Source organism: Anguilla rostrata, chromosome 9 (assembly GCF_018555375.3).
Source record: "Anguilla rostrata isolate EN2019 chromosome 9, ASM1855537v3, whole genome shotgun sequence".
NCBI lineage: Eukaryota > Metazoa > Chordata > Actinopteri > Anguilliformes > Anguillidae > Anguilla > Anguilla rostrata.
The window spans coordinates 35,376,715-35,389,546 of record NC_057941.1 but is presented as its reverse complement, the minus strand read 5'-3'; the positions used below and the strand labels follow the sequence as shown (position 1 = coordinate 35,389,546).

At 42.6% G+C, this 12,832-nt stretch overlaps 1 protein-coding gene across 3 annotated transcripts in view; it reads right to left on the bottom strand.

The window, feature by feature from the left end:
• Positions 1 to 5,562: 5,562 nt before the first annotated feature.
• Positions 5,563 to 12,832, bottom strand: part of LOC135263679 (RING finger protein 145-like) — a 32,417-nt gene continuing 25,147 nt past the window's right edge. For all 3 annotated transcript variants that reach the window (XM_064351986.1, XM_064351987.1, XM_064351988.1), the window contains 2 exons: positions 8,570 to 8,926; positions 5,563 to 7,979 (listed from right to left, as the gene is read on the bottom strand). In XM_064351986.1, the coding sequence (XP_064208056.1) occupies positions 7,398 to 7,979; positions 8,570 to 8,926 (939 nt within the window). In that variant the 3' untranslated portion in view covers positions 5,563 to 7,397. The remainder of the gene's footprint in view (positions 7,980 to 8,569; positions 8,927 to 12,832) is intronic.

Sequence of the window (12,832 nt, the reverse complement as noted above, 5' to 3'; positions counted from 1 at the left end):
AGATTAAGCAACAACAAAAAATGTTAGAGATTAAAGATAACATCTTAAATAGTAAAATAAAATAACTAGTTAATATGCTGTTATTTAAGTATCGGGTACAGCACAGTAATAAAAAGGCTTTAACCCGACAAACATGCATGTTGACCTTTTTTTCTTAATATTTAAATTGTGCTCACATTTTCATTTTCAGTATCACTAACGCTTAACCTGTATTAAATAAATAATCTATTGTCACGTTTACATTTTTATATAATACAACAGTTTTTGACAGAAAAAAAGGAGTCATTCACCTTTTCAGTTTCGTCCTGAGAATTAACTTGAGCGCATCATGGTTATATCTTAATTCGCAGTATTATGGTTACATGTCAGTTTACACGCGTTTGTAGCCTACTCTCGCCGACAATTCTGTTAGATCGTAGCCTACAATAATTGGCAAGTATGCAAATGTTTTCTTCAAAATACGGTATTTTCATACAGATTTTGTTGAGTTGATGTTATTGCTTTTGTTAATTTTTCTTCAGTGTTTGTTGTTTTTTTATTTACTTAAAGAATCATGTCTACTTCATTTACAGCCATGCCAAAATTTAACGACAGCCTTCCAAAGCCACCGATGTCGAATCAACCGATAGCCCACATTTATTTGTTTCAGACAGGCAGAAAGAATGAAAGTCTTCTGTTGGAGACTAATTTCAAATATCAGTATCCTATACTGAAGACTGGTTATACCGTGATCTCACCGGTAAAACACTTATAACACAGGAGAGCGTAAAAAGTATGCGGACTCCTTTGTTGAGCAATTACGCCATCTTGTGGTAAACTACAGGCAATTAAAAACATAGTCTTGCTCTACGGCCAATTCTGGTTACCGAAATCATGTTTTATTGTTTATGAGTGTGATACAGGCTAATACTTTTGAAATTATGTCAGTTGGTCATACAGTTATGTAACTAGCAGCTAGGCCTATGAATTAACTAAAATCACTCAATTTTTATTTAAGGTTGTTATATTCTTTCCTTATTGATGTTTTCTCCAAACACCCACAAAGCCTTAGGAGAGTAAATGCCCTTACACAAAATCTACCAGACGGTAGCTCCGTATTAGCAGATAGGCTACTTATGTGGGTACTTATGCAGTATGATATAGGTAGATACTTTGATGCACAAACTACTTTCCAAAATGATCCCCATTTACCACTGAAAGCGCCCCCCACTTTTTTCAAAGATTAATGTCCGTCTTCTCGTCTAGTATTTATCATGCTTATTATGAAACGTGTCAAGGTAAATGCTGCATTCGAATTTTTTTCCGACGCGAACAGTCAACTAACGTGCGGGCTTGTCAAGTTGGCTTGTCATTCCGGAATGCAAGTTCCTTTCTTTCTGCTCCTGTCGTCGGACTTACTGTAACAGAGTTGTAGTCGCTTAGGCATCGGAGGCTGCGCACGCTCTCTCTGTCGCCCTAGTTCCACGGAATGCCGTCACGGTCGCTTCGGTGAATCAGCCAGAATTGCTGCTGCAGGGCCTCTAGATGTGGGGTCAAAATTCCAGGGGTCAGAAAGTAGAAGTTCTGCCATGCGTTTCTTCTGACCATGAACTCAAGACAGCTGATGTTACCAATTAGTTCTACCTCCTGGCCGAGGAACGGTGCTAATGAGCAAATCCAGGAGATTTGGAACAGAATGCTGGGGAGGACTTTTAATGTGTTGATCCTGGATTTGCCACCGAAGCAAGCCTAAAATGCCGAGGAATCGACACAATCACAGAATCGATATGAATGCGAAGTTGAGGTGTAATAATAGGAAAATTAGGTATTTCAGTGAAATGAGACAGGGTTTAAAGTAAACGGATTATTTTGAACATCGTATGTATTGACAGGGTCTGATAGGTGCTCTAAATGCCAGAAGAAAGCCAGAGCTGAAATAATTCTGTAATACACAGTGCTCCTGAGTTTCCCCCCAGAGATTGATCAACACCTACAAGAAATGTTCAGTTAAATGTATTGCTGCCGAAGAGGCTTTACCAGTTACTGAAGCTAGGTGGACACTTACCTTTTTCCCCACAGACACTAAAGCCGCGTTTCCACCGCAGGAACTTTACCCCGGAACTAGGAACCTTTTGAGGAACTCAGTGCATTTCGACCGCAGGAATTAGGGTCTAAATTAAGTTCCGGGGACTTTATTTTACCCCCAAAGAAGTCCCTGCTCGGGGGTAGTACTTTCCAAAAGTACCGGAACTTTTGGGGTGGGGCGCAAGCGCTGAAAATTTCTGATTTTTTTTTCTGATTTCTGTCCCTTTTGCTTTTTCAGACTGCCATAATTTTACTCTGCCATTCTTCAATTCCATAAAAAGACCAGGAAGACTATGGACTAATTTATGGTGCATGGTTCGCATCTGGAGGGCACACTTCGCCGCTCAGCTAGCAGTAACTTTTTGAAGGAAAGCAAACGGTGGCTGTCCCACTGCTAAAGCCGCGTTTCCACCAAAATTACCCGGAACTTTTAGTCCCAGGAACTACTTTTCAAGGAACTAACCACTGCACCACTTTCACGCAACTCCGAGTTTTCGTTCTATTCTTGTCATTTTGCGATTAGTCTATATGGAATTGACCATGATAAAGTAATCAATTCAACAGCAAATTGTTTACGACGTGTGCATGTTTTCTGCTGTTGTTGCCAGTTATTTGTGGAATGTGAATGCATTCTGTCGCCTCCGATGTCAAGACGTGAAAGTGAATATTCGCATAAAAACATAATGAATGTGTTTGAGAGGATATATAAAACAGTTACAATCTGACTTTTGGCCTGTTATATCCTATTTGTTGCATAACAACGGTCCAAGTCCAACTACCAACGACAGTTTTGATTGACAACGGTAAAATATGCCCAAACGGCCGCGGAAGAATATTTCAATTTCAGGTGATTAAATCGATAAATGCGAAAGTAACCATATATAGTCATTGTTGGTAACCCGTTGTATATAAGTGGAATAAACCCCTCCGGGCTGTTCCGGTTATTAGAAAATAAACGCAGACAACAATGGGCTGAAGGAACCTTTTAATTCTGAAAAGTAGTTCCTGGGACTAAAAGTTCTGGGTACTTTTGGTGGAAACGCGGCTTAAATGTCTGATGATTGTTTTGTTGAGTAGATTTTGGAAACTTGAACTTTTTAATTATTGGGGGGGGGGGGTTAGGGTACACAGCACTATACTGACTGAACAGCACTTATGTTGGATGTTAAACTGCTACAAACGTCAAATTATTTGTCTCCTATCATGAAGAAACCAAATATTGACCAAAATCGCCAGCATAGATACCCCGACACGTGTTAAAATCCTTCTTAACCAATCGTGGGCAGACACAGCTTGAGGTCTCGTACCCCAGACGCTAGTGACTTATCGCGGACACAATACATTTATTTGGTAATTTTTTTGAGTATTATGTAATTTTTTTAGACCTTCGTTTGGCGCCCCCAGCCCACAGTTGTGTGTGGTGGTTCAGACTAGAGCCCGACCGATATATCGGCCATTATTTAACTTTTTTGACGACATCGGGATCGGCAGTTATGCAGCCGATGTGTCCCGATTTTTAAATAAGTATAATAAACAAAACAAAAATATTTATCTGTACTTGTCTGTTCGAACGTTGTAATTGCTATTTACTAGAATTATCCAGTAGAGGGAGCTCTAATACAAGTGTGAACTGCAGCTGACGCGCTACTTCTGTAATAAGACGTTTGTCACTCGTGCCTCATCCAATATTCTCCACTGCAAGACTTGTCTGCACATATTCGATTGCCGCAATAAAGGTATGTATATTTAGTGAAAATTTTTTATTAAATGCGTTTATACGACCACTATGTTTATCAATCCTCATTATCAAGCGAGCGAGCCAGCTAACATATTTGGTTCACTTTAGCAAGCTAGCTGGCTAGCAAGCCTTTATGAAGTGGCAGTGAGCACATAAGCAGCGCAGGATCGACATTTCCAGAGGACATCGCTGTATTCTCAAATAAATAACCAGCCAAAATAAAATGGTGATTGAATGCATCACATATTTGTTTTTTTATCGGAGATAATGATATTAGCTACTATATGATGCTGTGTCAATCGCCAACGCGTTATTGCAAGTGAGTGTGTCATCTAGTCACGCGTCATCGTAGCAAGCTAACCAGACAGTAAAAACGCCGATAAAACACTTCTAACGTGGATCATTTTAAGCCATGTTATCTAGCTTTGTCGTAATAACATGAGAGAAGGATTGCTGTTGGAGAAGTGAATCAACCAACGAAAGCGCATTGTAGTTTTTTTCACGTATTTCATCCAGTCAATTTAATTTCATCTAACGTTACACTTGATTCACTCATTTGCTCCGCTAGATAATGTCTTACTCTTTGAGACAATGTAGGAGAAATAAAATAAGAAAATATAATTCATTTAACTTACTGAGAATATATAATAAGAAATAATGAGGCTGTCAATAGCTAATGCGTTATTGTGAGCGTGTCATCTAGTCACGCGTCAGAGCGCATTGTAGCCTAGTTATTTTCACCACCGAATTCTTATGGACAGGGAAGATCGCTAGATAAAGTCTTACTCTTTGAGATCATGTAGAAGGAATAAAACAAGAAAATATAATTAATTTACTGAGAATAGATACTAAGAAACAATAACAAATTAATAACAATAATAATATTCATAAAAATACGTTTGAAACTGGAAAACTGATTTTTTAAAATTATTTTTTTATAGATGGCTGGAAAAGAAAAGAGTAAAAGCAAGGTGTGGAGTTATTTTGATTTCACACACTTAAAGATGGTGTTAATATATTTAATTTAATATCATCTTTTACATTTTTTAATCTAAAAAGCTTTGTGTGTTTATTTTTATTTGTTTGCTTATAAGTTAAATGTTCTTAAATATAGACACTTTAATAAAATAAAGGTTTTTCCAATTGATTTGAAAATGTTGCACTTTTTGACAAAATATCGGTCAAAACATCGGTAATCGGTGGGCTAGGACTCTCCAAAATCGGGATCGGCATCGGACCCAAAAATCTGGCATCGGCCAGGCTCTAGTTCAGACTGTCAGCGAAGTACATTGCTTGACAATTAATTAACTTGGGCTGGCGACTAATGTAACCTAATCTCCCTCATTATATAACATTACAGGCATTTAGCAGACGCTCTTATCAAGAGCGACTTACATTGCATCCAATTATACAACTGGATATATACTGAAGCAAAGCAGGTTAAGTACCTTGCTCAAGGGTACAACGATACAAAGTTACAAGACCAACTCCTTACCCATTATACTACACTGCCGCTCAATATGTTACAAGCTGCCAATGTAAAGCTATGGTGTGATGTTATCCTCTCCTTACACAAAAGTACATATAAATACATTTGTACTGGTCTTGGAAAAGGAGTATGTTTGTGTGTGTTTGTGTGTGCATGCGTGCGTGTGTGTGTGTGTGCAAAAAATACATACAGACACAGACACATATATACACACAAACAGACACACCTTTTGCATGTGCAAAGACCAAAGGAAAGACCTCAAGAAAACTGGTTAAAATTCAGTTTTTTAATTTTATTTTAGACATTCAGTTTTGTGAGATAAAAATGAGTCCCCTGGGCAAATTTCCTCACTGATCTCCAACGAAATTTGGAGTTCAGCATTCACAGAACAACAGGTCTCATCTTCATTTCGTCTTTAAAAAAAAGAGAAGGGGAAAAAATAGAACGTAATTTTGAACACAGTTTCCCCATCATGTCAAAGGAAGAAAAAAAAATCAATTCATTTAAGAATATAGGTCTCATGTTAAAATGTTTTTTTTTTAATCTAAAGACGCCATGATAAGATGTACAATTTCTACAGAGCTATTTTCTCTTCCAGAAAACATGTGCAAAAGCTATCAAGTCGCTACAAAATAATTAAGAAATGGCATCTGCTGAGTTACTTCATACATGTTACATGTATTCATCGTCACAGACGCAATCAATGCCAAATAATACTGTTGAAGTAAATTCGGTACTAGTTATTCACGTGCAAGCACCAGTTCTTAATCCGCGGTCAACCGCTTTTCACACTTTTACCAGTAGAGGGCACCACAGTGTACACACAAGCGGGAGTCCGTTTCACATTGCCTAGTGCTGCTTTAACACTGTTTGATATATCAAAAACTCCTTTTTTTAATATAGATGCATGTATATATATATACAAACATTTATATATAGTTTGCTTTCCTCATACATACACGCCAAAATATTTGGTACCTGACAAGACAACTTTGGAGCATTGCTATGAAATACATTAGTGCAAAAGCGGTGACGTTAACAAATAAGCTACGTATTTTAAAAAACCAACGGAGGAGAAAGTAAAACTTCTACAAGACTGACGACGTGCGAGCCTAAGCGTGCTTAAAGCTTCTACATCAAGTGCTCTTGTCACATTTCTCTCAAGTTTGAACCGCTAATTCACAACATCCACCACGGGACTGCGTTCTCCCCTCTTTGACGCAAGCTTATTTTAACAGTCATAGCGAAGGGATCTTATTTTAATTGGAACACGCGAACACGGGGGAACATGCAGCCAGGAGGGGGCGCTGCAGAGCGAGTGGGCGCACTGGCCGGGAGAGGGACTCCGGAATTAAGACTGGAGTTTTGGTACCAGGGGAAAGCACTGCATTATAAAGACAGGAGTACAGTGGCCAGCAGAGGGCGTTATATTACAGAAAGGAGTGCAGATGCCTGGAGAGGGTGCTGCATCGGAATGAAGAGAGTGCTGTGGCCAGGAGAGGATGTTATGGATTTGCAACAAAATGTGGGGGGGGGGGGCAGAAGATGATGGAGGGGCAAATGGGGTGGGGTTAGGGTAATGAGGTGCCAAAAAGAGTCTGGGTCAAATCAGCAAATTTCCTAAAAAGTTACGATTGCTCCCTCCAGCTTCTGATTAAGTTCCAGCCATTTTTCTACTCCACACATCCAACCACACGATTAAATGGACCTTAAACTCTTAACTCTTCGCCTGAAAAATACAGTACTGGTCCTACATGCATTGTCAATTACAGTACACAGTGGCGCTTGTGTCTAGCGAGTAACAGGTGCATCGAGTTTCAGCAAGGTATTTTCAGTGGGCGGGGCCAAAGGCTCCACCCAGAGTCCGTGTCAGTAAGGACCGCCCACTCCCAGTCGTACGCATCATCACATTTGATTTGAACCGAAGGGATTTCCAGTCAGTACAGAACCGACTCAAACCTTGATGGCGGGGTCACAGGGCAGCCATGGTTCTGGAGAATGATGCAGGATGGTGATGGTGTTGGGATAAAGGGGGCTGGGGGGGTGTAAGGGGTGTGCGTCATCCGTTACCTAGCAACAGCCCTTCCAGAGAGTTCTGCTTATTGGCTAACAGGCTGCTGGGCCTGCCCCCACAAGCTCAGCCGATTGGCTGCTGATGGACCCCCTATCAGTGAGCGAGAGAGTGGGGTCGGAGAGAACCACAGGGGCAGCGGGAGGAGGAGGGGCAGGGGGAGGGGGAGGGGTAAGCAGAGGCAACCCGCTTGAACCTCCCTGGCACTCTAACACAGAGGAGCCCAGCCTTTCCCCGCCCCCCTGATCCGATTGGTCAAGGTCAGGGGGGTGGGGAGAAAGGGACGGGACTGGAGACGGATCCCCGCCAGGTTGCTCAGCGACATTAGAGCCCAGGGAGCGAGGCTCCGCCTCCGTGTCCACACCACCCTTTCCGGAAACGTCCGCGACCCCCAACGGCGCATCGTGTGGCAACGGCTCGGCGGGCCCCGCCTCCGCTTGCTCCCGATTGGCTGGCTGTGGGGCCTCCTGGGCGGGCACGGCGGCAGAGATGGGCTGCGACTGGCCCTTCAGCTGGCTGTGGCAGAGGGGACAGGTCTCCTGCACATACAGCCACTTCTTCAGACAGCCAGCGTGGAAGAAATGACTACAGGGAGTCATTACAGCAGTCTTCATGTCCTGGGGGGGGGACAGAACACAGCTCAGAACACACACCGCTTAAAGCTTCCATTATACAGCCCGTATCAAAGGAACAAAAACACTTCCACGGCTCACTGCTGCACTGCAACAGCCTATAAATAAACGCAAGGCTTCAGGCTCCCTGTCCTCAGTCATTCTCTTTATGACCAGCAGAGGGACTCAGAGCCCTGGAGAAACGTTTTTTATGAAGCAACACACACACACACACACACACTCTCTCTCTCACACACACACACACACACACACACACACACTCTCTCTCTCTCACACACACACACACACACACACTCTCTCACTCACACACACACACACACACACACTCTCTCCACACACACACACACACACACACACACTCTCTCACTCACACACACACACACTCTCTCCTCCACACACACACACCTCTCTCATACACACACACTCTCACACACCACCTCTCTCTCTCCACACACACACACCTCTCTCTCTCACACACACCACACACACACACACACACTCTCTCACACACACACACACTCTCTCTCTCTCTCACACACACACACACACACACACACACACACACACACACTCACCTGGTAGCAGATGGCGCAGATGTCGTTGTGCCTCTGCAGCTGCAGGCTGGTGGCGGTGGGCATGCTCTTGATCTTGTTGACGGCGTCGCGGCGCAGCAGGAAGCTCTGCCAGCCCAGCTGGGCGCGCAGCCACACGTTGTAGTACGAGTGGATGAAGATGATGGTGGAGCCCATCACCGTCCACTCGCCGAACACCGTCTCCGACACGCCGTACGCCACCACGCACAGCGCCACCAGGAACTCCAGCAGCCGGTACGTGCCGTTCACGTAGTAGATGACGTCGTCCATGTTCTCCACCGGCTCTTTGCGGAACTCCTCCACCATGAAGAGCACGTAGATCAGAAGCGTGCCCAGCACCTGCAGAGAGAGAGGGAGGGAGGGAGAGAGAGGGGGGGAGAGAGAGAGAGAGAGAGGGAGGGAGGGAGGGAGAGGGGGGGAGAGAGAGAGAGAGAGGGAAGGAGAGAGAAGGCTTCAGTTCCCCACCGGGGTTCTGTGGGTAGCACTGCACAGAACCCTGGCACAACACTGCCATAATAACAATGTCCAAACCATGCTTCAAAACCATGCTGACACAGCGCCCCAGAATACTGGTGTGTGTTGACTGAGACTTTGTGTGCGGATACACACAGTTGGTGTACTGTGGCAGAAAGTAATTTTCGATGAAACCGTGCACAAGTTCCATGGATGTTTGTGAGTAACCATGTCATTATATTTGGAAAGAGATGTTGCTATTGAGTTTTTCATATGCAAGTTTTTGGCAAACTTGGGCTGCGTTCGAATAGTCTTTTTTGCTTAGGAAGGTTCCTAACTGAGTGAAATGACCCAGAAGTATCTAAGTTGCGGCCAAAGCTGGCCGAATTCTCTAAATGGTAAGGAAAGGTGCTTCAATGCTTCCTTTCTTATCTCCTTTAGCATACAGTACACTGGACATCCTTTACGAAAGGAAAGGAGATAATGCTGTCCCACAATTCCTTGCGGCAGCAACATTTAAAGCGACGCACCATTCGGCCGTTCACGAAAACAAACGATCAACATGACTGAGTTGTGGTGGTTCTATTATATGGATAGGCTTATAATCAGATCACAATCAGCATATTAACCATAACACAGAAGTCTGTCTTTCAAGAAAAAGGGATATGAGATGTTTTTAGCCAGATGATGTTTTTAATTCAACATGTTTGAAACTTAAGAATGATGATATGTACAGTAGTAGATTTGTAGGCCTAACATGTTATGCCTATCTTGCATAAATGAATAAAATTAATGGATTATTCGTGAGGACAGGGAGCTGACATCATGTGAAGTTCATTGTAGGTAGCCCTCAACGAGATGTATATTTAGTTTCCCTATATGCATTGATCATTTTAAATATCTTGACATTGTAGTAAGAGACCCAGTCAATAAATCCCGTCATTTGTAGCTAGCGTGTGCAGCGCTCTTAGCAGGGGTTGTCTTCAGATGTTTTAACTCCTGTCGATGTCGGTCGAGGGTTAGGCGTGACTTGGGAGCACCTGGTTCATGAGGTCTGCATGTCAGGGTTAGCTCAGCAGATTCGGCTCTGAGATTTGACAAATTTATCTGGATGGATAGATGGTACTCCAGGTAAGTGAAAATATACCTGTATTTTATTTTAGGGTGAACAGCCCCTTTAGCTTATTATGGGGGTCCTCTGGATGCCTTTGAGGCCTGGGTGGGGGGCCCCCTGGATCAGAAGCAGTAGGAAATCTCTGTTTTTATCAGATTCCACATTGCAGCAGCTCCTATCAGTACAGAAAGCAGCTTCCCCATTGGCTGCCCATTCAGCGCAGAGTCTTTTCTTAGACCGCCCTATCGGCTCCCTGTTAAACTCGGGGATTAATTCAAGGCGCCGCTCGCCGCCTATAAACCACTTCAAACACCCGGCAGGCCGCTCAGAGCTCCAGCCTAATCTTTCAAACGCGAGTGACATCTTTAGGGCCTGCTTCATCAAGCCAGAGGGAGACGAAACATTACTGACGACTGACAAGGAGGACTCCGAAGAAATATTCTGAGGTAAATCAGAGATATTCCTCAAGAGAGAAGTTTTCTTGTTCCGATTGTTAATTGTTTTTTAACCTAAAGGATAATTTATGGTATAACCGCAACTTTAATATAACGATTATGCACCGTTTGATATTAAGTTAGCTTGTTAACCCCTTCTGTGTCGTTCCCTTTTTTAACACAAGCCTGAAAATGACATGTCAAAAATAAAATGGTTACTATTCTTGAACCCTTTTGACTACAGGCGTAATCCTGGTGTCTTCTGAATGATAACCCTTGAGAATTTGTCTTCCAAGAGTCAGAATTGCTCTAAATATTTCTAAAAAAGTAACAGAAGCTCAAACACAGGGGAAGTTTTTTCTCACCTAAAAGGTGATTTTTTTCCTAATGGATACAGATGCTTCTGGGTGGGTTGTTGGGTTTAGAAACACACAAGCCTTAATAAAGCCTCAAGAACTTTTCTTGCTAGTACGTAACGTTTTGGCATGTCCACGGACAAGATTATGGTTTGTTTACGCAGGAAAAACAACGCGTGTCCTTTCGTGCAAGACTAACAAACTATACACCATTAGGAACGTAATTTCATTGGCTAAAATGCTTCTCAGTCACTATAATAGCTTGCCATTCACCTGCTGTGTACTGGGCAGAACATATACTGTCCAGCTCGAGTCATTGCTTGTGCACGAAGGGTCCCATTGTCTATGTTTGGCCAGTACTCGGAAGAGAAGTACAGAGATGGCTGTCTAGGTTATATAGTACTGTACCGTACAGAGATGGCTGTATGTGTTATGCAGTACAGTACTATACAGTGATGGCTGTATGTGTTATACAGTACAGTACTGTACAGCGATGGCTGTATAAGTAATACAGTACAGTACTATACAGTGATGGCTGTATGTGTTATGCAGTACAGTACTATACAGTGATGGCTGTATGTGTTATGCAGTACAGTACTATACAGTGATGGCTGTATGTGTTATGCAGTACAGTACTATACAGTGATGGCTGTATGTGTTATGCAGTACAGTACTGTACAGTGATGGCTGTATGTGTTATGCAGTACAGTACTATACAGTGATGGCTGTATGTGTTATGCAGTACAGTACTATACAGTGATGGCTGTATGTGTTATACAGTACTGTACCGTACAGAGATGGCTGTATGTGTTATGCAGTACAGTACTATACAGTGATGGCTGTATGTGTTATGCAGTACAGTACTATACAGAGATGGCTGTATGTGTTATACAGTACTGTAGAGATGGCTGTGTAAGTTATACAGTACTGTACTGTAGAGAGATGGTTGTATGGGTTGTGCAGTACTGTAAAGAGAAGGCTGTATGTGTTATACAGTACAGTACTGTAAAGAGAAGGCTGTATGTGTTATACAGTACTGTACTGTAAAGAGATGGCTGTATGTGTTATACAGTACTGTACTTTACAAAGATGGCTGTATGTGTTATGCAATACAGTACTGTACAGAGATGGCTGTATGTGTTATACAGTACTGTACAGCGATGGCTGTATGTGTTATACAGTACTGCACTGTACAGAGATGGCTGTATGTGCTATACAGTACTGTACTGCAGAGATGGCTGTATGTGTTATACAGTACAGTACTGTACAGAGATGGCTGTATGTGTTATACAGTACTGTACAGCGATGGCTGTATGTGTTATACAGTACTGCACTGTACAGAGATGGCTGTATGTGCTATACAGTACTGTACTGCAGAGATGGCTGTATGTGTTATACAGTACAGTACTGTACAGAGATGGCTGTATGTGTTATACAGTACTGTACTGCAGAGATGGCAGTGTAAGTTATACAGTACTGTACTGTAGAGACGGCTGTATGGGTTATACAGTACTGCACTGTACAGAGATGGCTGTATGTGTTATACAGTACTGTACAGCGTTGGCTGTATGTGTTATACAGTACAGTACTGTACAGCGATGGCTGTATGTGTTATACAGTACTGTACAGAGATGGCTGTATGTGTTATACAGTACTGTACAGAGATGGCTGTATGTGTTATACAGTACTGTACAGCGATGGCTGTATAAGTAATACAGTACTGTGCGGTGATGATTGTATGGGTTATACAACACTGTACTGTAAAGAGATGGCTGTGTGTGTTATACAGTACTGTACAGCGATGGCTGTATGTGTTATACAGTACTGTACAGCGATGGCTGTATGTGTTATACAGTACAGTACTGTACAGCGATGGCTGTATAAGTAA